Below are 26,146 nucleotides of genomic sequence, written 5' to 3' on the forward strand. Positions count from 1 at the left end.
AGGTAAAGGCTTGCCCAGCCCAGAGGAGGTGAGGACATGGAGGAAGCTGGTTCACCAGACTGGGTCTAATGAGAGAACCTGCTTCACCACAGAAAGTGGACAATCTAGAGAGACACCTGATGTCAGCCTCTGGCCTTCACATGCACAGTTGTGCACACACATGTGTGCCTGTAGATGTGTGAACATGTATTCACATGCACACCACACACCACATAAGAAAGAAAAAAAAAAGAAGAAAAAAAATTGAGTCAACTAAAAACAAATCTTTCAAATAAGAAAGCTCAAGGCTCAATTCTACCAAATATTCAAGTGAGAGACAGTGCTCACTCTAAATATATATAAACTTAAAAAAATGTGTAGATCTGGAGAGATGGCTCAGCAATTAAAAGTACTGACTGCTTTTCCAGAGGACCTGGGTTCAATTCCCAGCACCCACATGGTGGCTCACAACTGTAACTGCAGACCTAATTGACCCAATGCCCTCTTCTGGCCTCTATAAGCAATGCATGCATTTGATATACAGACATGCATTTGGACAGAACACCCTTACACCCCTTACATTAAAAAAAAAAAAAAAAAAAAAAAAAAGGTTAATTTTAAAAATTGATGATTTGTGTGTGCGTGCATGTGTGTGTGCATGTGCATGATGTGGGGGTGGGGCTGTACAAATATGAGTGTCATGGTGTAGGTGTGGAGGTCAGGGGACAATCTAGAGAGTCGTTTTTTCCTTCCACCTTTACCTGGGTTATGAGGATCAAACTCAGGTTATGCAAAAGACACCTTTACTCACAGAGCCATTTTGCCAGTACCCTGAACATATTTCTATCGACCATACAAATATGTTGGAAGAAGTAAACGTGATGTTTTGGGCAAAGATGAGTTTTAAGAGAATTGAGATAGTAACAAAATCTGACATGATATAATTAAAGTTGGTCTATGAAGGACAAATAATGTCACACAGTGATAAAAGAAACAATAAATCAGGGACCCAACATAGAAGTTTTCAGGGCTAAGGATGTGGCTCAGTGGTAGAGTGCTTACTCAGCATGAATGAGGTTCTGGGTCCACTACTCATTACTGCAAAAATATGTGATATATATATATATATATATATATATATATATATCACATATGTATCGATAGTTACATATATATACACACATATATATGTATATATGTGTGTATATATATGTGTGTATATATATATATATATATGTAAACACATGCATGGTGTTTTCAAATACATGAAGTAGTAATCTGTAATTATATTCATCCTATAGTATACGTGTATTAATAATAGATATTAGGGAATACATTAAATATGCAGATAAATAACTGTCCAAACAAAATGTATCAATTTCAGCGCACTACCCTTAGCATTAGAAAAAAATCAAATTTTAAAAATAAAAGATATATATTGTTTGACTTCTATAAATAATATTATCTAGGTGAGTATATAAACAAACACAGAACCATACTTTTTTTTTGAACACCCAGGACAATCCTCTAAAATGTGTCAGGAACTGGTCATAGGAAGTCAGCAGATTACAAAGACTCTACCTAGTATGCATAGATATCTTCAGATTATACTGAGATGAAATTTGAAGTTAGCGGAAGCCTGAGGAGGGAGACCGGGAATGCTGCTCAGAGGCAAAGCACCACGCGCCATAGTTTCCTCTCTGTTTGATTCTCTAGCCCTAAGAAACAAAAAGAAAGAAAATAAAAGGATCATAAGGGACAATACCAACAAAAAAAAAAGTATTGACCAAAGAAGAAAAGAGGAAATGATAAGGAAAATTATGATACCTTCTGTTGATCTATCAAAATGTCGTTATGTCAAAATATTGGCATTAGGGATGACACAGCAGCTAACAGCACTGACCACCAAGCTTGACAACCTAAGTTTGTTCCCCAAAACTCACTCCCAGGAGTTGTCCTCTGACCTCCACAGGTGCACTGGGGCATGCATGCATTCATACACCTATTTAAAGCATGGCATGACATGGTTCTAAAGTATGGTCACAGGGTTTACGCAACTATTGCCAGAGTCATATTTAGAACACTCTGATCACCCTGAAAAGAAGCCATATTTCCTTGGAGCCAACACCAGGCAGGCAGGCATTTTGTGTTTCCCCTTGTCTCGGCTCTTGGCAACCATGAAGCCTTCTGTCTCAATATTTGTCTATCGTGGACATCTCATGCACATGATGCATTATGTGGTCATTGTTGTTTTTGTTATTTAGTTGGACATTTTAGGGAAGCTTTTAGAAAATTAATGTAGCTTGGGAACCCAAGGCCTTCTTCGCCAGCAACTGTGAGCCAGAGAATGAGAAAGAAACCAAGATACAGCTCAAAGTAGCAAACGGATCTACAGAGTCTGATTTTATCTATATAGGAAAAAATGAACTATTAAGGAATATAAAGGATGGGAATAAACACACAAATCATGATCTTGAAAAGAATACTCTGATTTTATACAAATACTAATCCTCCACCCACTCACAGATCATCTCAGACCTGAGGCAATTCCACACAGCCCTCCAGTCCAGTTCTGTGAGGGAACTTCACACATGATTACTATACATTGCACGGAAGAATCAGGTCCGGAGAATCAGTGGGATAGTTTTGCCTTTCTAGATAATTAAGGCACACTTGAAAGCTGAGTAATTAGAATAACATGGTCTTAGCTTACAAAAAAAAAAAAAAAAAAGTCTAGAAATAGACCCAGGTTCATGAAGGAACCAATGAACTGGAACGGAGTTATCATAAATTACCAGAGAAAGCATGAGTTGTCTCATAAATTATGTTGAGAAAAATTGATTCAGTGTAAGGAGAGCTGGCCGTGGTGGCTCGTACCTCTGATCCCAGCATTCTGCAGGCAGAAGCAGGGGGATCTCTGTGAATTTCAGGCCAGCTGAGTCTACATAGGGAGTTGCAGGTCAGCCAGGGATACATAGTGAGACTCTTGTCTTACAAAACAAAGCAAAAAGAAACCCAAACAAATCAATGTAAGTAGAAAAATACAATTGATTTCTCACCTCACATAAGATAATGAGTAAATTCCCAGTGGGTCAAAGCTCTCAGTGCACTATCTATAGCACTACAATGTTATTAATAAGTTTAAAAAAAAAAAAAAAGGCTTGTGTTGATGGAGAGTAGAAAATGATCCCTTGAGACCCTGAAAATCACAATCCAAAAGCAGAGAAATTCTTAGCTTAACCTCATCCAAGTTAAATATTTGGGTCTTAAAAAAAAAAAAAAGAATCACAGCAAAAACAAACAAATTAAAAAAAAAAAAACAAGATTGTTGGGAGGGTGGTAGGAAAAATAGGAACATCTGATCTGAGACCAACAATCATGAAATATATAAAATAGATACAACCTTCCATGACAACAGTTGAACAAAATTTACAGAAATCAACCCCACAGACGAGGGAACCCAAGTGCTTAATACAGATATGAAGGGGTATTTGTGTCTGTCAGTGCTTAGGGAAATCCAAATTAAAATAATAATGAGATCATGTGGAGCTTGGATGTGGAGAAACTGGGCCAGTCAATCATACAGTACCCAGGGGACTGTAAGCCAGTGTTGTTCAGAATAGTAATCTGCTCGGGCTTGGCGTAGTTATGGGGACAGTCTGGCGATGGGCTACAAAATGAAAATCTCAATAAGCCCACAGGAAACATGGGTAAAGACATTTATGTTTTTCACAATTGGAAAAAAAACCGAGCAGGTAGAGATGTGTCCTTTACTTTTCTGTGATTTACGGGAAGCAGCTTAAGGGTGGGAAGATTCACTAGCTTCATGGTTTCAACCTCTTGTGGTGGAAGAGACATGGTTGGTTAGTTCAACTCAAAGCATCAGAAGCGAGTGGCAGAGGCTGTTCACATCACAATGCACCCAAACGTGGAAATAGGATGATTCTTCAAAGGCCTGATCCTGGTAACCTCCTTCTGGCAGCTAGGCCTCACTTCCTTAAAGGTTTCATAGCTTCCCTAAACAGTATCCCCAGACCAAGTGTTTCAAAACAAACAAACAAACAAACCTAAAGAGCCTGTGGGGACATTCCAATTCAAGCCACAGCAGGAGGCAAGTTTTATGTCCCAATCTTGGAGGATGTTTAAGCAAATGTATTTATATACAGCTTATCTCTCAGCACAAACTCAGGTGTTTCTCAGGGGCTCATGATGAGTAAAGACACATCTGCTACCACAGTTCTAAAACTCTAGAGCGGAGGTTCTCGACCTTCCTAATGCTACAACCTTTTAATATGGTTCCTCCTGTGTTCCTCCCAACCATAAACTTATTTTCATTGCTACTTCATAACTGTAATTTTGCTGCTGTATAAATTGTGATGTAAATATCCGTGTGTTCTGATGGTCTTTGATGACCCCTTGTGAAAGGCTTGTTCAACCTCCAGAGGGATTGCAACCTGTGGGTGAAGAACTGTTGCTCTAGTGTCTTTTCCAGGAACCAGGAACAAAGCCCAGATTGCCTGGGATTTTGGGACAGTTTGCAAAGCAACAAACAAACAAACAAACAAACAAACCAAAGACTAGGGTCTGGTGGTCTAACACAGTGGTAAAATGTATTCTAAACCTGTTAGTTCAATCCACAATATTGGGTGGAAATATTTTTGAATGGATGTGCAAGCACAGCTCACAGAATGCACATTCTTATTTGGTTTTGTTTTAGAACACACAATATAATAGAATATCAGTGTTAGCGAAGTCATTTGCCAACCCAATGCACTAGTTCCGAACATTTGCCTAAGCTATGTTCCAAAACTTGCTTTTATTTGGTGTTCAGAAACACATTTTTTTTAAAAAGATGATGCTACCCAAGGGTTATTAGTTCTCAGTTAAGTTGATAACATTTTAATAGCCATAATTGTCCAGGGATGATAATGACAACTGGTATTTATTGAACTGGAAATCTATCATAAGCCAATATTAGCCTAGATGCTGGGAATGATTAAGATTGCTGTGCTTGAAGATGGAAGAGGGAATCTGGGGGTGGTGCTCAGTGAAAGAGTTTTTTCAAGACTCTATGAGGTTCTGAGTTTAGTCACATGCACAGGGGGAGAGAGAGAGAGAAAGAGAGAGAGAGAGAGAGAGAGAGAGAGAGAGAGAGAGAGAGAGAGAGGAACAGAACAAATAAAGAAGATGCAGAACTTGAGTCAGAAGTAAAATGGAAGAAACTGTCACCTCCAGCATCTTAATGACAAATAAGGAAGCAGCCATTGCATTCCTGGGTGAATACTCTGGAGGAAAATAATTACCTTACTTCAACGACTGTGGGGAGCTGACAGAAGGCGGCTTCCATTCTTGCAGCCATCTTGAGCCATATACCCTGACAAGAGACTTGTTTACAACAGCTGAGCACACTCTGATAACATCTTGTTTTAGATACCCAGGATTTTCCCTTGGGTGTGTGAGACTTAAAGGTGTGATTTAGAGATAAGACCTAAGGGCATAACTTAAAGGCATGACTTAAAGGCATAGCTTAGAAGTGAGACATATAAAAGGCAGAGGCAGACAGAAGAAATTATTAGGTAGTAGGCACTTGAGACTCGAGACAGGCAACTAGGAATTAGACACTTGTACTTGGAAGAGTACTTGAGACTTGAGACTTGGAACTAGAACTTGGAACTGGGAAAGAGACTAGCAACTTAGAACAGGGACTAGGAACTAGGGACTTGGAGAGAAGAAGAAAGACTGAAGAATAAACGGGATTGAATCACAATCTGTCTGGTCTCCATTCTTTGCATCTGTCCTCACTCTCTCTCTTGCTGAACCCCGACCCTCAGACCAGAGAAGCTTGGGGCAGTTCAGTCTCTAACAGTTTAGCCCCCAAGGCTTTTGGCAGTGCAGGTTCCAACACTGATAGAGCGGTCCACATTTTGGTGCCTAACGTGGGGCAGCTTGGGTCGAAGCAAGTGACAAATAAGAGTAAGGGCATAAGTGAAGATGCTTAATATGATGTGTAGTATTGAAAAGCTGCTCAATAAATACAGAGAGAAAAAGAAAAAGCCTTTTCCAGGCAGGATGTGGTCTATAGTAGTGGAAATAATGTAGGTTTTAGTGCAAAATAGGGTAAGTCTAGAATTAAACCATTTGAACCAGTTACTCAGGGTGTTGTTTGATCCAGTGCTCAAACTCTGGGGCAGTAGAAGCAGACAGACTCGTGCCAGGACAGTATAGCCTGGAGGCATTTGTGAAAAGTTTAAAGCTAATATAAATAAGACTTCACTGAAGGGAAGAGCGACAAATCATAGGGGCATGCTTTACACTGCCTGGGCCTATCTGTGGAAGCTTGCATCTCACCATCCATCATTCACTCAGCATCCAGTGCCAAGCCTCATGCTGGACAGAGAATGCAGCATGAGGCATACACAGCTGCTGCACACATGGAGTGAACACCCCAGGTGAAAATGATTTCCCTTGGAACCTGGAGGCCTCCGTGACCTTACTCTCCAGCATTGCAGAAATGCATTATGGAGTAAGTAATCTCAGAGGGACAATGCTAGACAACATGTGTTGGAAAGACTTAGCATATGGGTAAGAGGTGTCCCAGAAAGATGAAGTTGTAATATCCATCCTACGTACAAGTGGAATCACCCGACTACCAAGTTAAAAGCTGGGCCTTTGTCATCTGTCTTTCTTCCTGAGTGTGTGCACTGTTGTAAAGTTGAGATTTTCTAACTCCTAGGGGGGCAGTGGTAAGCTGGTGGTTATGTAGAATGAGGTCTCTACTCAAGGTCTGTGGTTGCTTGTTTCAAAATGAAATAAGAGCACACTCATTCCCAGCATTTGCCTAAGATGAAGTCCAAAAGTGTGGATGCCCTCATGAAGGGGATAGTCTGACTTTATCAAAGACCTTTGTTAAGTCCCTAAACATCACTAGCAGTGATGATAAAAACAAAAAACAAACAAACAAACAAAAAAAAACCAATCAGTGCACTCTTTAGAATTCTCATTGTAAGGATTGTTACTAGATTTCTCTGACCGTCATTTGTCTTCACTGCCCAGGCTACCCTTTCCCTACTGCTCCTCCTGTGGACCCATTTGCCAAAATCAAGGTGGAAGACTGTGGCAGAACTAAGGGATGCTTCAGGTAGGTAGAGGTGGGAGTCTGACCATTTAGGCTCAGAAATGTACTGAATTTCTCCAGGTTGGATTCAAACCTGCAGGTGTTGCTATGTGGACACGTGGGTCTGTTCCCCCTTTTAACTTCAGCAAGGTTATAGAAAGTTCAAATAAAAAAAAAATCCAGTGCTCAGGGATTTTGTTTGCTGATACAGGTCTTGCTGTCCTTGAATTCTGGGGAATCTCACTGATTCTCTGTAATGCTGGCATTACAAGTGTGCACCACCATGCTTGGTTAGTGTTCAGTTTGGGCGTGTTCTTTTTTTTTTTTTTTTTTTAAAGACAGTGTCCTAGTCACTTTCTATGGCCACGATAAAGACATAACCAAGAAGGTTTATATCACAATCCACCTCAGAGAGAAGCCAAGGCAGGAACTCAAGCAAGGCAGGAACATGGAGGCAGGAGCTGAGGTAGAGGCCATGGAGGGGTGCTGCTCACTGGCTTGCTCTCATGGCTTGTTCAGCATGCTTGCTTATACTACCTAGAGTACCAGGCCAGGGCTGACATCACCCATAGTGAGCTGGACCCTCCCACATCAGTAGTTAATCAAGAAAATGCCCCCACTGACTTGCCTGTAGGCAATCTGATGGAGGCATTTTCTCAGATGCAGTTTCTCCTCCTTCATGACTCTAGCTTGTGTCAAACCAACAAAAATATAACCAGACAGGCAGGTTCTCCGATAGCCCAGACCGCCCTTAAATTTGTTATGCAAACAAGGTTAACCTTAAATTTCTAATCCTCCTGCTTTCCCCTCCCTTGTTCTGGGGTGACAGGTGTACGCCTAGCTTATGCAGTGCTGAGGATTGAACTCAGGGCTTAGTGCATGCTGGGTAAGCATTCCACCAATTGATGTACATTCCCAACCCCAACGATTCATTTCCAAATAAATAGTCATGACTTGTGGATTGTGATGGCGTTAAGCATTTGTGATTGTAGCTTATTAGTTTGAGCGAGTCCCTACATGATTCTTGGTAGCGTTCCACCAAGACATGACGGTCTCCAAATGAGCATGCTGGCATGTGCCTGTAATCCCAGCACTCAGGTGGCTGAGGCAAGAGGCTCAAAAGTTTTAGGCCAACCTGGGCTACTTAGTGAAAAGACCCTGTATCAGGGAAAAGAAGACAGGTGGAGGGAGGGAGAGATGGAGATGGTTGTGGAGAAAATAAAAAAAATGAATGAATGTGAATTGGCTTGGTAGACAGCAGTAGTGTAGTGACTTCTCAAAGAGACATTTTGAAGTTTTAAAGTGCTAATTTTGTTGCTGCTCAGGGATCAGGGTTTAAGGAGCCAAGCATTGACTCCAGAGCTTTGAGCTTTATTGGCTTACAAGGCTTTTTTGAAGACCTGTAAAAAGAAAAAATTTCTAATACAATTATCATCGAGCAAAATGGCCAGCAGTGTCTGATCCTGGTGGTGGTGCTTGGGAAGGAGTTTTAATAGCCTGCCGGCTCAGTGCCGGCTCAGTGCGGCTGGTCTTTCACATTGTTCTCTGCTCTTCTTTCCCTCCCTCATTCATGCATGTTTCACCCTAGCTCCAGGTGGCCTGCACTATATGTCTTTTTCCTGTTACTTGGGGTCTCCCTGCTAACCCATGGGTATGATCTTGTCTCCTTCCTCGTTCACCCTTCAGCACCCTGGGTCTTGTTCTTGCAGACATCTGCCATCCATGCTTTTATCTTCTCACCCATTGAAAGGGTTCCATTTCTTCCTCTTCCCCTCCCTACCCCTCCCTTCCCTTCCTTCCCCTCCCATTCTCTCCCTTCCATTCCCCTTCCCTTCCCTTTCCCTCTCCTTCTCTTTTCTTCCCTGTTCTCTCTTTTATGCCTAGGGTCATGTACATTACAAACGCATGCTTTACCAGTGAGATACATTCCATTACAACATTGTGTACCATTCTGACAATGGTTGAATACAGTGCTCCTTAACTAGAGGTTTCCAATTCGTGGTCCCCACTGGTACAGGATCTATAAGTCATCTGTAAGGATTGTTGTTACATTTATTTATTTTGTGTGTGTACCTATATGTGTATGCATATGCACATATGTATACATGCACATGTAAGTGTGTGCACTTATGTCATGGCACTCTGTGGAGATCAGAAGACAACTTGCTGGAATCTTCTCTTTTTCTACCATGTAAGTTTCACAGAGCAAACTCAGGTCTCTATGCTTGGTGGCAGGTGTTCTTATCTATGGAGCCATCTCACTTGTTCCTTTGTAAGAGATTTGAATTTTTTGTTTTCTCCTTAGTGGTGCCCTTCAAAAAGATGCATGCATACATAATCTTACCATCTAGAGAATGATCTTATGTGCTATGTTTTAGTGTCCGACTGTGACTCTGCTAACGGCAAGTAGATTTTATAAGTAAAGCATGTACTTGTGTTCATCAGATACTAGATGATGTTGTCACATATGAATTGTACAAGTGTGGCTTTTGCAGCAGACCAAGAGATTAACTTGCAGGAGCTAGGCCATCATTCCTTGTTGGTAATAAGGATATGCTCAATTCAAAAACCCCTACAGTACAGTCAGAGGCGCCACATGTACCACAGGCACCACTGCAGAGAAATCCTTTCAGGAAAATCACACCCTTAGCATCACACAAAGGCTGTGAATTTCAGGATTTCTGTTTTTATTTCTAAACCTGTGGTATTTTAACTATGAAAAACTATAAGGAAAAAATAGTCACTTTACCTTTTAATTAAGAAAAACTTGTACAAGTGTTTAACTTGAACAGATCCAGTTCAGAGCCTGTTGAAGGCTCTGATTTCACTAAACAACTTGGTTGATCTCCCTTCTCTGGACTTCAGTTTGCTTATGAAGTGGAGCAGGACCCTGCCAAGGAGGGACCAGTGTTTCCAAGATCCCAGGAAGCAACAATAGTTAATAGCATTGTTCAGTGCCCTTGGGTTGCACTCTGGATACTCTCTTTGTGTTTGAATCACATAGAACTAACAATGTCTCTTTTGGCAAATCCTCCAGATATGGAAAGCCGGGCTGTAATGCAGAAACCTGTGACTACTTCCTTAGCTACCGGATGATAGGTGCTGATGTGGAGTTTGAGCTGAGTGCAGACACGGATGGTTGGGTCGCGGTTGGATTCTCTTCAGACAAAAAGATGGTATGGCGTAAATCTTGATAGAAGCTGCTTTCTCTCTTTGCTTAGTTGGTCTTCTTTAGATTTCAGAAGCAAATGAGTTACTTGAAGAAGTAGAAGCATTGCATTAGTCACAGCTCTCGAATGGCAAGTTTAAAACTTTCAAAGGCCCAGGGCAGTGGTGTCTCATGCCTTTAATCCCAGCACTCGGAAGGCAGAGATGGGTAGAGCCCTGAAAAAAACAAAAATAAACAAAAAACAAACAACAACAACAACATCAGAGGCTGGAGAGATGGCGCAGCAGGTTAAGACCAGATACTACTCTTGCAGAGGACCAGGGTTTGGTTTCCAGCACCCACATCAAATGGCTCACAACTGCTTGCAACTCCAGATATAGGGGTTCTGATACCCTCTGGCATCTGTGGGCTCAAGCCAATGATGTATGTGTATAAACTCATGCATGAACACACACATAAATAAGTAAATCTTTTTGTTTAACTCAAACAAGTTTGAGTAGAAAGATTGGTTATTAGAATACAGGGCATTCACCTCGTGCTACGTGTGATCAGCTCTGTTCACATCATATGCTGCAAACTACGTGTCTTGTTGGCACGTAGTTGTTGTGTCTCTTGCTTTCTTGTGTGTGCATTAGTTGGGGCTTCAGCTTGTTTTTGGTGGGCATGTCTGGGCTTGGCTGTAGTCTATGGGTTGGGTTTGATTTCCTCTGTGTGTATTAGTCAATCTGGAAGGGGCAGCTACCCAAGACTGTTTCTCTTCATAGCATATGTGACCAGATATCTGCTATTTCTCTCTCTTCTACCTCACTACACACACACACACACACACACACACACACACACACAACCATAATAGATTAACCCTCTGAAACTAAGCCAGTGGAACCAGCACCTGGACATATGAGTTGCCCACACTGCACAGGATGAAGAATTATTTTTTTTATGGACTCCTGGGAAGCAAAGCCTGAAGTCCCCTAACTGTTAGCACCTTGAGATATTGAGTGGCTGTCCAGGAGGCCCTGGGCTCTTTCTTACTCTGGTTTGGTTTTGTTGTTATTACTGTTGTTGTTGTTGGTGGTGGTGGTGGTATGTGTGTGTGGGGTGTGGGGCAGTCATGGGGCCCAAAGATGGAGCCTAAGATCAGCTTGCCATTCTTCTGGTGGCCAGGGCCTGGGGGACTATGGTGAGGGGTGTTGTAGGCAGAGCCCAGACCCTATCTGGTGAATCATCACAATAAAGGAGAAAGAAGGAAAGTAAGAAGCACATGGGTTCAAGACTAGCAGAGGTTACACAGTGAGATCCTGTCGGGAAAACAGGGAAGGATGGGAGGGTTGATCTGAGGGCTCGGATAACAGGCTGACTGGGGAACCTTTACAGCGGCACTGTAATATCTATGAAAGTAGAGGCCCCTCCTTTCCTCTCTCCTCTCTCCATTGACTCATGCATTAAATTAAAAAACAAAAAACCTGATGATGTATAGCAAGAGTGATGTGCATTCCCTTTTTAATAACCTTGAATTTTTATGGCACAATTTTCAAATTAATTTCTTTTTTAACAACATCTTTGAGTTCCTATCTAAATAACATGCCTCACAGGCTCCAGGAACTGCCTCCCCTATCATCCTTATTGATGATACAATCCTACACGATGGTACAATCAGCTAATCTTTAATGTTTTTTAAGTTGTTTTGAAAGAAAAATCAAACCTCCAGATAGGCCGCACAGACTTTCCTCCCACACCGTTTCGCTCTGTCTCTATATCTTGTGCCAGATGCATCTTCTGATATCTGTTTTATTATAGTGCACCTAAAATTTATCATTTCTGACCATTTTCCAGTGTATAATTCAGTGACATCAATCACAATCTCTACTGTGAAATCATCACACAGCTTTCTACTCCAGAACTGGGAAGCTCAAATAACATTTTGCTGTCCGTGTGCTGCTCTCTCCTGATGCTGCCTCTGCTGCTACTATGTATGACTAACCTTTTTTGAAAACTTCAATTCTACATCACAGATATCATGACCCTTTAAACATTAACTATTTAAAAGGGTTCTCCTAAAATCAAAGACCTTGTCTTTCATTATACAGTTTCCCTACCAAATTCAGAGAGTTTAAAATCCATAGGATAGTACTGTCAACTATATTATTTCCAAATACCATTGATCAACACAATTATGCATTTGTAGGAACCCCATTGCATTTAGTGGTCATGTGACTTTCATCTTCTTCACTTTGTATAGCTTCTGGGCCTTTTAAATTAATGACTGGATTAGTTAATTGCTTTGGGAAGTTTGTCATGACTGAAGTTTTTGTTTGGTTTGGTTTGACTTAGTTTGGTTTTTTTGAGAGAGGCTTTCTCTGTGTAGCCTTGGCTGTCCTACAACCCATTCTGAAGACTAGGCTGGCCTCAAATGCAGAGATCCACCTGCCTCTGCCTCCCAAGTGCTGGGATTAAAGGCGTGCGCCACCACTGCCCGGCCTTAGCTGAAGTTTTATTTTATTTCCTTAGAATGAGCTTCAAGGGGGATTTATCTGGCTGTGGGTGTCAGGCTACTTCATGTGGTTTTGTGCGGGGGGGGGGGGGGGGGGGGAATGGGGGGATGGGGGGGAATCCATGGGTGGTGACACATCCCCCAAATGTCCCAGTGGGAAGGCCCTAAAATGTCAACCATTGTGATGCTAACGTTGCTTAGTTGTTTAAGACTTATTTAAAAGGATTTTTAAAATGTCATCTGTTTAGTTGTTTATGTGAGAGGTGCATTGCACATGTGGAGGTCAGAGGACAACTTGCAAGAGTTGATTTTCTCCTTCCACCAGGTAGATCCAAGGAATGGAACTCGGGTCACTCTGATTGGTGGCAAGACATTTCTAATTACAGAGGTTATGGGATATGTATTTCTGAGTGAAAAGCTTGCAGAAGATAAACCTTTGCCTCTCCTCAACCTTTTTCTCTGCTAGGGTGGTGATGATGTCATGGCCTGCGTCCATGATGACAATGGCAGAGTCCGCATACAGCACTTCTATAATGTAGGCCAGTGGGCAAAGGAGGTTCAGAGAAATCCTGCCCGAGATGAAGAAGGAGTTTTCGAGAACAACCGTGTCACCTGTAGGTTTAAGCGCCCTGTGAATGTCCCCAGGGATGAAACAATTGTGGATCTGCACTTGAGTTGGTATTACCTGTTTGCCTGGGGTCCAGCCATTCAAGGTAAGCCTATATTTCAGCTTCTGCATTGAATACCATGTGCAGTCCCAGTGTGTGTGCTTGAGAGCCACAGGCACTCCGAGTATTCTATAAGGAAAAGGGAATACAGGTCCTCCCTTCAGAAGGTTCTAAAAAACTTACCCTGCAAGGGGACACCTGACAGAGTCACACATGCATAGCCAAAGCGTGTGACACAGCACAGGATGAGCATGCACTTCATGAGGCAGTCATGTGTCTACTGTGGAGGGCAGACATTTCTATTTGTTCCTCACCCCGTCCTGCAGAGTTCCTGATATCGTTGTTCTCATAGAGTATAAGAAACTCTTATAGGTTAGAAATAAAACCCAATTCCAGGTCTTTCAGACTCCAAAGCCAGTGAACGCCTGACCAGCATCCTTTTAATAAGAAAATACTAAAGAGGCCGGGCGGTGGTGGCGCATGCCTTTAATCCCAGCACTTGGGAGGCAGAGGCAGGCGGATTTCTGAGTTCGAGGCCAGCCTGGTCTACAGAGTGAGTTCCAGGACAGCCAGGACTACACAGAGAAACCCTGTTTCGAAAAACCAAAAAAAGAAAAAAGAAAGAAAGAAAAAGAAAATACTAAAGAGAAAGGAGTTTCTAGACATTTCTCTAGAGCTTGACAGCAAGCATTAATTCTCACTTTATGACCATCTCCATAGTCACAAATCAATCAAAATACCCCATTTTCAGCCCATTAATACTCAATTATTAAGGTGGATAGCAATACCGCAGCTATATTGCTAAGTCAAGTCTTCTGCATGCTAGAGGTCAGGCTGAGACTCTGTATTTCTATCAAGTTGCCCAATGGTGCTGGGCTGTGGCTGATGTCACTTCCCCAGGCAAAGCTCTTTGTAGTTTCCTGTTAAAGGCCCGAGGGCATCATGAGACTTTTTAGAGGTTGCTTAAATCAAGTCATCTTGTGAGCCTTCCATCTGGGCAACCCAGTGGCCTTCCACCTAGTGGCCTGACCAAGCGTGAAGGTGAGTTTGGTTTGCAGTCCTATATAGAGAACTCTTTCTGTCTCTGGCCACTAGGACAGTTACTTTTCTTCCTTGCATTTTCTTTCTTCTTTGGTTTTTTTTTTCTTTTTCTTTGAGCCAACTGCCTATGTTGCACAGGCTAGAGCAATCCTTAGTTATAACACCACATCCAGATGACATCTGTCTTTCCTGTGTGTTCATCAGCTTTTCGTTGCTTCATCTGATCTGCCTCCCCGACCCCACCCCATTTCTTTCCATTGATTTAGAAAGTACATAATCTCCCCTTTGCCTTCTCTTCCCTTCCCACCCATTGCCACCTGGGGAAAAGCACTGGATGCCTCTAGATTGGTGGTACCTTTCCACTCATTTGCTGCTTTCCCAGAATAACCCCACTAGATCTGCAATGGTACCTTTCAAGCCCTTTTAGTGTCCTGGGAAATAAATGATATTTTAGCTTGGAGAGATGAATTCATTTCAAACAGTAAGATTGGTATCTGGAAATTTGAGTTTTTAGTCCTGGTCTGCCCCGTGGTAGCTGTGTGGGCTGTTATCTAATCTGAACTTCATTTCCTTATACCTAAAGTAGGGGTAATAATAAGGCCTGCCTCACACAGTTATTGACTAGTGGTGAAGATAAGCGTGTGGAATTGCTTCAGCAAATTGAAAAATGCTGAACAGTAGTCCCATCCCATCTGCGGGAGATTTTACCGAGATTCCAGTGTTCACATTTGCCCCGTACATAATGTATAAATTAGAATTCAGTATGAGTTTTACAGTGATGCTACTAATAAAGCAATCATAAATTACAGCACACTGTAGTAAGTCATATAAAATGCAATCTTTTCCTCTTTTTAAAAATATCTTACCAGGCTGGAGAGATGGCACAGTGGTGGAGGGCACTGACTGCTCTTCCAAAGGCCGGGTTCAAATCCCAGCACCCACAGGACAGCTCACAACTGTCTGTAACTCCAAGATCTGACATTTCCACACAGACGTGCATGCAGGCAAAACACAAATAAATTTTAAAAATATCTTGCTGTCTCAAACTATATTTTTGAACTGCAGTTGACTATGGTCTTTGAAAGCAGAAAGAAACCTTGGATAATGGGGACTCTTGTATGTTCAGAAGGTCTTAGAGTCTGACATCTGAGATTTGGAAGGATCCATGTTCATCTGGGTTTCCCTGATAAGCTTCCTCCAGGTTCTGTTCTCACTGTTTCCAGACAAAACAGACCCATTCCCACCCACATGCTCGACGCTGCTTTTCTTGTTTCCCAAGAGTTCCAACATCTGTCTGTTCTATTCCTGTCTCATGGAGGCATAAACTTTGGGCTAAATCTTGAAGGAATAGAAATTCTCTTTCTCTCAAGAAAGCCATGTACTGGAGGTGCATGGCATAGCCTCGGAAGCCAGTCAAGGACCAGTGAGGAAGGTGTCCTTACTTATAAACTGAGAGTGGACCCTGTGGGGTGGGACCTCCCTGCTAGCTGGGAGAGTTTGTGTAGGAGGAAGCTGGAGAGGATACTCAGTACTCTGCGTCTGGCCAAGCTCCCGGAGAGAAAGGACTAAAAACCCCGCTCGGTGCAAACCAGACTAATGGAACAGACCTAAACATTCAGCTGCTCTGGAGACTGAGGCAGAAGGATCACAAGTTCAAGGCTAGTTTGGGCTAAGGGTGAGTTCAAGGCCATCCTGACAAGCTTATGGAGACCCTTTCTCAAAGTAAAAACAAAACTAAAAGAAAGTTGGCAGGCTGGAGCTATGTAGCTCAGTGGTAGATGTTTGCCTAGCATGTTTACAGACCTGGGTTTAGACACTCAAAAAGCCTCAACTGAGCTCCAATACCGGAGAAGCCTTTCTATTGAACTCTCATGCCTCAGGTTTTCTAACCCAGGCTTAATATGTTCTTTTCAGGAAGTCAGACATGACTAATCAATTTTACCTCATCAAGCACTTTGTAGTGTTTCTTTTTTTAACTTTCGTTAACTAATTAATTAACTTTACATCCTGATCGCAGCTTCGCCTCCCTCTTCTCCTCCCAGGTCCCTTCCCCTCCCTTCTCACGATCCTCTCTTCTTTTCTTCTCAGAGAAGAGGAGGCCTCTCATGGATGTTAACCACGGCGTATACACCACGGCGTATCAGGTTGCAGTATGACTAGGCTCATCTTCTCCTATTGAGCCTAACTAGGCAAGGCAGCCCAGTCAGGGGAAGGGTCCAAAGGCAGGCAACAGGGTAAGAGCCAGCCTCTGCTCCAGATGTTAGGGGTCCCACATGTTAGCAGTCTGCACATCTGTTACATAAACAAAACAAAACACTCACTAGGCATGGGGGCACATGCCTTTAACCCCAGCATCAGGAAGGCAGAGGTGTTCAGATCCGAGTTCCAGGCTAGCCAGAAAGAGAGAAAGAGAGAGAGAGAGACAGACAGAGACAGAGAGAGAGAAGAGAGAGAAACTCTTGGTTCAAGTAGTTCTTGCCTTTGTCTTGCTGGAATCTGCAACCACAGATGTGCACCATAGCACATAGCTTGGAAAAACCAGCTTCTTAAAATTTCTCCTTATCATTTTACTTCTTTAGTGCTGAGGATTAAACCAGAGGCCCTCAGATGTGAGGCATTCTCTCCGACACTGACCTGTGCAATCAGCCCTTAAGCACTGTACACACAGAATCTCCTTCTCACTGGTGACCAGGTGGAGAAAAGTTCCATCCAAGGACTCATTAGATTAGTCATTCTTTCCAAACTGTTCTTCCCTGCACTTCTTGAAAAACCACTGACATCTGGCATGCCAATCTCTTTTGGCTAGGAAAGTCCCTCCCTCTTCCCTCCTCTTTTCCCGTCTTTACTCCTTCCCTCATCCCTGTGGTTCATTCATGTGAGTGTACAGATGAGGTCAGAGTGAAATATCAAATGTCTTCCTTTGTTATGCTCTGCCTATTTTCCTTATTTTCTTTCTTTCTTCCTTTTTCATCGTCATCGTCGTTTGTTGGGAGACAACTTTTAGCAGAAAGCGGCTATCAGCTTTGCAGCCATCTTGAGCCATATATCCTGACATGACACTTATTTTACATCAGTCTACAACAGCTGAGCACACTCTGATAATCTTGGTTTAGATACTTTGGGTGTGTGAGATTAAAGGTGTGTGAGATTAAAGGTGTGTAACTTAAGAGTGTGACTTAGAGATCAGAGTTAGAGACAAGACCTAAGGGCATGATTAAAGGTGTGACTTAGAGGCGTGGCTTAGAAGTGAGACATATAAAGGCCAGAGGCAGACAGAAGAGACTTTGGAGAATCAGACACTTTAGAGAGTACAACTTAGAGAACAATTTGGAGTAACAGAGATTCAGACACTAGGAGTAGGAATAGACATTAGACACTCGGAGAGTACAACTTGGAGTACAACTTGGAGTTAGTTATTAGACATAGGGAGTACAACTAGGAACTAGGAACTCAAGACTTGGGACTTGGACTAGGAAGAGAGACTGAAGAATAAACGGGATTGAATCACACTCTATCTGGTTTCCATTCTTCGAGTTCATCCTTACTGGAGTGGCAGCTTGGGCCGGGATACAGTGGCCACCAAGCTCAGAGTGGCGAGGGCCTCAATATTTTTGGCCGCCCAAAGTGGGCCAGCTTGGGTCTCAACATTTTTTGGCGCCTAATGTGGGGCAGCCTAGGCCCCAACATTTTTGGCGCCCAAACAGGGACTAGTGCGGTTCTCAACAGTCATTGTCATCATCATCATCATCACCATCATCATCATCATCATCATCATGAGACAGGGTCTCTCTATATGGTCCTGGCTATCTTGGAACTCACAACTCACTATGGTTCACCTCTCTTCTGAGTGCTAGGATTAAAGTGCCTAGCTCACCTTATCTTCAGATAGAGTCTCTTACAGAACTGGAAAGCAGCCTTTTTGGCTACACTGGCCTGCTGGCCAATGAACTCTTAAGAGTCTTACCTGTCTTTGCTCCCCAGTGCTCAGGTTATACATACATATGGCCATGCTTGGCTTTTTACATGGGTGCTGTGGATTCAAACTTAGGGCCTCATGTCCTCATGCTTGCAGAATAAACCATCCTACCCACAGTGCCACTTCCCTAGCCAAAGGCTGGCTCACTCATAATAGCCCAGAGGCAATGAAAGATGGCTTCCACTTATGTGGGAGATGGGTGCTGTCCAGAGTTTCTGATCTATATCTGCAAGATTTGGGACTGTGGAGGTAGCTCAGTGATAGAACGTTTGTTTAGCATGCTTGAAGCCTTGGGTTTACAACTGCCCTAAAGATTTGAGAAGGCAGAATCAGTAATGTTTGCTGTTTGTATTAAAAATCTCGCCTGCCCCCTCCAAGGTTGGAAAGATTACTCAGGTTAAGATCACACACTGCTATTGCAGAGAACACAAGTTCAATTCCGAGTACCCATATCAGATCACACACACACACACACACACACACACACACAGAGAGAGACAAATCTTTTTAAAAAACTTAAATGTTTAAAAAACAAAAATACATCTTTTACATATTAAATTGAGAAGTTTGAATTTATTAGAGACAAATAGAAATCCATTCATTTCATGCAAGTAAATATTAAAACTGGCTGCCACAGAACAGAGAGACCAGTAAGTTGTCTGAACTTGGGGTGACTGCAGATCAATAAGAACTCTCTTTGGGTGTAAAGATAATTTCTGTGCTCTCCGTCATATGGGCAATTGCAGAGAGTTCTGATGATGGCTCTGTACCTGAATCCAGATCTTATGAGCACTGCATATGCATTTAGTGTCTGTCTCTGCCCTTCAACGCTGTGCTGCTTTTGATGGGTCCTCCTCTGCTTTTGTGTTAAAGGCTCCATTACTCGTCATGACATAGACTCTCCACCGGCTTCAGAGCGCGTTGTCAGTATTTACAAGTATGAAGACATTTTCATGCCATCGGCTGCCTACCAGACCTTCTCCTCGCCATTTTGCCTGCTTCTCATTGTTGCCCTGACCTTCTACCTGCTGATGGGAACCCCTTAACACTGCCGCAAGCCACAGACTAGATGGAGTGAAGAACCTTCAGTATATATTTTTCAATAGCCGCCTGTATAATTTTAGCTTCTATTATAAAAAAAAACAAGTCATGATTTCAAAATTTTGGGGGGAAAAAAAAAGAGCAAGCCTCTCTCCTAGTCAGACAGGATTGTCAAGGCAACCCTACTTTCGGGAAGCACTTAAAACATTTGCAAACACTTCCAAACATGTTTTCTGTTTGAGCTTTCCAAGGTCTTTGCATCAGCTTGGTAAAACTGTGAGGGCCATCATACTGATTGGGATTTAAACCCAGACGAAGGGTGCCTTTTGTTGACTCACATGTCTCACAACCTTGGCTAACATGATCAGACAACATACAGGAAAACTAGACATGGAAAGGATACCTCAGAACAGTCTTTACTTTGAGTAGTACTGCACAAGAGGGTTACTTTGCATGTTGCCGTGGAGACTTTACAGGATGTTACGGTATATCAGCAGTCTCTGGAGTACATGTCCGTGGAGCATAAATGCTTTTAGATAGTCACACAGTCGATGGGGGGTATGGGAGAGAGTCTAGTGATAAGCAAGTGGTTTGTATTTACCTAAAATATCTTCTCAATTAGTGCATAGTTATGAGAAACAGTTTTATATCGCTGTTAGGAAAGATTAAAACTGTAGATGTTCCTAAAGCTATAAAATTGTTTTAATGATAAAAATAGGAGAATTCTTAGTAGTTAGAACTTGCTTTCTTCTGCTACTGTATTCTACCAAGTAAGGCGTTCATGGGTGGCTGTAGCCAATGGTGTTTTGCAAGTCAGCATACATTAAGTATAAATGAATGTCCATTATAACAGATAAGTCATCTTAAGGAAAACAAGGCATTTTAATCACATATCAATGTTTTTAAAGGCTGTAGACATCAGGAGCAAAAACGGGGCAGCAGTCCCTAAGGTAAATTTACTAAGAGTATATGTTTAAAATGTTCAATTTTTTTTTTTTTTTTTTTTTTTTTTTTTTGTCAAAAGAGCCAAATACTCTTTTAGTTCAAATACCTATGCTAACAGCTGGCTAAGAGGAGAGTAGCCGTGGGCACTTACACTGCTGGGTCAGTCCCATCATGGCATTCCAGAAGTCTCTGATTTGTTCCCATTGCTTCTGAGCTGGCTCCAACTTTATAAGTGGGCAAGAGCAGACTGTGGTTTCTAAGGTCGTCTCCAAGATTCAGGTCAGAAGTGAAGGTCTGCCCGTGGGAAAGTGTTCAGATTCTGCTGGGCTGGAGCCAAAATAAAGTAAGTATTGCTATGATGTGACACTGTCCACACCCAGTTTCAAACTGGGTTCAAGTTGGAGGCCCCACCTCAGTACCATTATCTCTTCACTAAGCCCTCTGGTCTTATTCAAGCTTGGCTCGAGCATGGCCCGGATATCAGCTTCTCAGCTGGTCTAGAAGTGAGGGTTGGGAGTAGACAGAGACACCCGTGTTGTAAATAAGAAGCCCAATATTTTTATAACCCTTATATGTACAATAGTCGATCTATAACTAGCAGAGCCAATAGAGACTCCAGTTACCAGTAGGAGCAGAGTTTCACTGAGTCTTTCAACTTTGGTGAGCAGGTTTGTCTATTTTTGCTTGGAACTTTCAGAGTTATCCTTGCCCTTACAGTAACATGCAAGTGACTATACTATGCGTCAGTCTTCTCTGTTTCAGGACCACTACTTGTCCCAGCAAGACTGAGGGGCCTTGCCTTCCTCCAACCTGCTCTCCTCTCTCAGCTGTGCTGTCTTCTCTCCTGTGGATGGTGACCTCATCGGAAAGGCTCTTACTTAATCATCTTTTCCTCAGGTCCTCTGGACTAGTTTTAGGATGTACTCAAGTGCTCCTGTAGCCCACTGGGGTTTCTCAGCACACACAATCAGGCTGTAGTGAAATCGCAGGCTTTGGCTGCTAACCCCTCATGGAGGAGCTATTTCTCGATGCTCACCCTTGTGACAAACACTATTTCTTAGGAGGTATTCAGCAAACTGATGGGCCAAGTTACAAACCGTCTCAATATTGTGAGTTTATTGGAGCCAGAGGAATCTCTTTTATATAGTTTACCTAGCCAATGTTTTTATGTCCCTTCCTTGTGATCAAACTGTGTCTTCCAAACCATAAATGACACAATCCTTAGTGAATGTGTTGGTTTTGCCTTTCCGTGGACATCAGTTGGCATTTTCAACAATAAATCGTTGTCCGGGAATAAGAAATTTACAGACTAGGGATGTGTCACCGCAGTTGACCATCACTTCAGAGAGGTAGCCATGGACCGACCTGCTAACGTTTAAAGCCGTATAAACTCAAGCTCTTACCTAACGTATAAACCTATTACCTAGCGGTATAAACTCATTCTTACATAACCTAAGAGAAAGCCCTTCACCCCTCCACTCACTCTCTCTCTCCTTCAGCAGGGCCTCACAGACCCCCTCCTGCAGCCCCCTGCCTCCTGGCTGTTGCTATCTCAAGCACAGGCCACCAGATCCGACAGTGCGTTTTCCTTTCTAATATGATGTTTGTCCTCAGGGAGACGCCTACAATGCTTTTTGGTAAAAAGTGCCCAAGTGAAGTGTGAGCGGCAGATAAACGTACACTAGTTTAGTGCACGTATCTTGCAAGAGGCAGTCTGGGCCAAGGGAAGCGACATGGCTTCCTCCACCTCATGCAGAGTCTTTAAAACTTCCATTAAATTGAACCTGCTATCCATACTCAGATCAATAGGGTGCCTTCACCTGTCTCCTCGTACTTCACAGCAAGGATGAGAAACTTCTTCCAGCCGTATTTGAGGAAAAGGAACCAAAACCAAAAACGAAACCTTTTTCTTTTTTTAAGGTTTATCCATTTATTTTATGTATATGAGTGGTCTATCTGCATGTGCACCTGTGTGCCAGAAGAGGGCATCAGATCACATTACAGATGGTTGTGAGCCACCATGTAGTTGCTAGGGATTGAACTCAGGACCTCTGGGAAGAGCAGACTGTTCTCATAAGTAACTGCTGAGCCATCTCTCCAGGTTCTACATTTAACTTTGTATCACCTTATTTTCTGCTTAAAATCACTTAGTACTCTTGTTTTCTTTCTTCCTTCCTCCCCACCCCCCCCACCCCTCTTTAGCAGTGGTGACATACCCAAGGCCTTGTACACTGAGCTACATCCCCAGTTCATTTTAGGACTGTTAATGTTTTTTCAAACTAATGAGTAGCTTGGACATGACTGGAAGAATGCATTAGTTAATTTTTAAACCTGACTTTCTTACAGATTTGGTCTGTCTTACAACGTGGAACTCCATATGTCCTTGTTTCACTATGGTCAAACATGCATCAGAGAACATTCAGAAACCGGGTTCAGATAGCTTGGGTTGGTTTTTGTCCTTAAAGGAATGAGAATGTTTGACACCTGAGGGGTGGGTTTCCATCCCAGCAGAGTCATCCTTCTTTGCAATTCAAGTGTATGTCTACATTCGGGATTTTGCCTGACGTGGCATTAGCACTGAGGTTGGACGCCATTCTTCTAAAGGGCCAGGTTGTAAATATTTTTAACTTTGAACTTGTGTCGCAGCTGCTCTACTCTGCCACAGACAGCTCAAAAAACAAACAAGCATGGCTGTGCATTAATAAACAACTGAAATTCAAACTTCATATACTTAGCAGACACCAAAATGGTCTATTAAGTTTCAAAAAACTATTGGAAAATGACAAAAAAAAACCCCAACAAACCATTTTTAGTTTACAGGCTGAACTAAAACAGGAAGTAGGCTGGGTAGGGCTTGTGGACTCTGGTTTTCCCACAGTGGCTTTAGTCATGGGCATACTATTTATCCGGTCATTTGTAAATCATATCACCAGGGACTTATCATTATCTAGTTGTAAAACTATTAAACTTAGGGAATAATTTGTTTAAAATGTTTTGCTGCTATAACTGAATAACACAGTGGCATCCTTGCACATTTACTCTATGATGTGTCTCCTGGAGTTGGCACAAAAGAGGTAACAGTGAAGAACCAATCTGGGTAAGCAACAGCTTTGTTTTGCCTGAGGTCTGGTAGTCATGAGCGTGTCTCACTGCGGAACTAATTTTTTGGTGAGCATTTCTATGCTTTAGAGTAATTTATTTCCATGTAGAATTTTTTTAAAAAAATTATAAGGGCACGAGAGTGTTTTATACATGTGACATCCATATCTCGTATAATAAAACAATGTGTGACAGCCAGCATACTAGATTCCATGCTGAGGTGACTGGAGTTGACTATTGTACATCCATACTCTTCAAACAACTTATATTTAGTGAACAGGTTGATTATTTTCAGTGTGTTTATATGTATATACATTTTGTACATATGTGACAGATGGGAGTGTATTTATACATAAATATGCACTTGAGTGTGTGCCGTGTGTGTGTGTGTGTGTGTGTGTGTGTGCGTGCGCACACACACCAACAGCCACACCATGAACATTTAAGGTTATTGTCAGGGTTGGTTCTTTTTCTGATCTCTTGTATACTTCAAAACCCAGAGATAAAACATTGTGTGTGTTACAAGCATACTTACCCTTGAATTTTGGGTAATTTAATTTGTAGAAAGGATTCCTGGATCTTTTATTAAGCTTTGACTCGTCTATTCAACATTATATACATCATTAAGCATGTATATGCACTGTTGCTTAACTTTCCTATATGACTACGTGCCATGTTACATGGCCGCTTGAACATGGTTTAAGTTGCATTAGTTTTCTTATTCTAGTTTATTATTCAGTGAGGAACTTGTGTAGTTTCAAGTTGGATTTCCTTGTGTCTTTATTTAACAGATGACTTGCACATAATTTCCTTTTCCTGAAAATAGTAGAGCTTAAATATGCCTGCCTATGGAAAAGCGTATGTAAATCTAGCCTTGGGGGTGGGCGTGGCGTGTTCTATTTAGGAACACACCAATGACCAGGTAATATTTTCAATTTTCTCTCAAATATTAGGTGTGTAACCACTCAGTCTGATTCTTCTGGAATGTGATCATTCTCTAAGTTTGCTGAATGCTCAGTGGGTGTGGCACTCACCCAGGTCACTAGACTCTTTGCTGCTTCATCGCCTAGAATGCCCTTCCCCCTTACCCCGGAGGAGTGAATGCAGCTTCTCCACATGCCTTATCCCCACTGATGCATCAACATACTGGAACAGTCTGACTCCACAAGTACTAATACAGTTTTTTTTTTGAGACTGTCTACAAAATACTATTTTGTTAAAACTATGCCTTTAAATAGACACTGATGGGTTATATTTGTTTTATAAAAAGTTGTGTATCTAATGTTCAATCGTGATTGATTTTAAGATTCTATATAAATGTATATTTATAAGCCTGTCTTATGTGGATTTTTACTCTAAGAAGTGTGGCACATTACTAATAAAGACATGGGTTTCTATTTATGTAAAGTCAGTGTAGCAACACCCCTAACTGCTACCTGAATGATTATTCCGTTCATTGGCCACCATACATACTTTTATCTTTAGAATACTAAGTTGTACTCAGAATATATTAACCAAGATGAAACTTTAAAAACATAAACTCTCAACATTATTTGAAATTCTTCCTGTTAATGTAATTAAAACTAGTTTATAATTCCGTATTGCTTTGTTGTGGTGCACTTTTTAAATTTTCTGCTCCTTTTGTTTGTGTGTTATTTACTTGGAAAAACTTTTCTTCATTCTTTCCAAATCCTTATAGATCTTGGGAAAGATGGCAACCTGTCTTGTTTGACAAAGAGGAAAGCTGTGTTGCTGAAGTCACCTAAAAGTCCTGAAAACAATATGTAAAAATTAGTTTAGGGAAAGCTTCAGTTTGATACCTTATCAAGCAGTAAATGTGTGAAAATCTTACGGATTTTCACATAAGTCCCATTTCAAGTGTATCCGCCATTTTTATTGCAGATATCTAGCTTTAAGACTTTCAATTAAATACTCCTTACTGGTTACTAAAGCTCAGTATCATCGGAGAGCAAGTAGAGGGGTGGTGAGTTGGCTCAGTGGTTAGTGCACTTGTTGCCATGCCTCATGACCTGAGTGTGGTCCTCAAAGGCCACCTGGTAGAAGGAGAGAACTAACTCCCACAAGTCATCCTCTGACCTCCATGCACTTGCCTGTGTGCACACACACTAAGTAGTTAAATGTGGTTTAAAAAGGAAGAATAGGTAGAGTTTAGCTGTAGAGGTTGGGGAGTCTTGAGGAGGAAGAGAAATTGCAGTAGCTGAGCTCCTGGTTCTACTGGGACTGACTGAGAAAATCCAGTGGTCACGGTGGCACAGAGCCACTCTCCTGTAGTTGAAACCCCGAGCAGGGGGTCCTCCCCAAAAGCTTGCAACCAGAAAAGCAGGTGAGGATACTGAGGTTAAGATTTAAGCTGTGGGCTGAATGTGTTCCATGCTGAAGCTCTCATCTCCATTGTGGCAGCCTGGGGGGGGGGGGGGGGGGATTCGGTATACAGGGTGTAGCTGACTAGGTGGTGGTGAAGAAGCCTTTTGATGAGATTAGTGTCTTTATATGAAGAGACAAGAAAACCTTTGTCAGAACTTGATCGTCCTGATTCCGTGGTCCCAGACCTCCTAGCTTCTACGTCTATTTGCGTCATCTAGTCAAAAGTAATTTGGGA

General features: G+C 42.1%; 1 protein-coding gene across 1 annotated transcript in view; it reads left to right on the plus strand.

The window, feature by feature from the left end:
* Frrs1l (ferric chelate reductase 1 like) overlaps positions 1 to 25,127 on the plus strand; it is a 31,846-nt gene extending 6,719 nt beyond the window's left edge. The window contains exons 2-5 of the mRNA XM_034503571.2: positions 7,033 to 7,117; positions 10,131 to 10,269; positions 13,223 to 13,469; positions 19,315 to 25,127. Coding sequence (XP_034359462.1) covers positions 7,033 to 7,117; positions 10,131 to 10,269; positions 13,223 to 13,469; positions 19,315 to 19,487 — 644 coding nt within the window. The 3' untranslated portion in view covers positions 19,488 to 25,127. The remainder of the gene's footprint in view (positions 1 to 7,032; positions 7,118 to 10,130; positions 10,270 to 13,222; positions 13,470 to 19,314) is intronic.
* Positions 25,128 to 26,146: the final 1,019 nt, after the last annotated feature.

The sequence above is a fragment of the Arvicanthis niloticus genome, chromosome 5, assembly GCF_011762505.2.
Source record: "Arvicanthis niloticus isolate mArvNil1 chromosome 5, mArvNil1.pat.X, whole genome shotgun sequence".
Classification (NCBI taxonomy): domain Eukaryota; kingdom Metazoa; phylum Chordata; class Mammalia; order Rodentia; family Muridae; genus Arvicanthis; species Arvicanthis niloticus.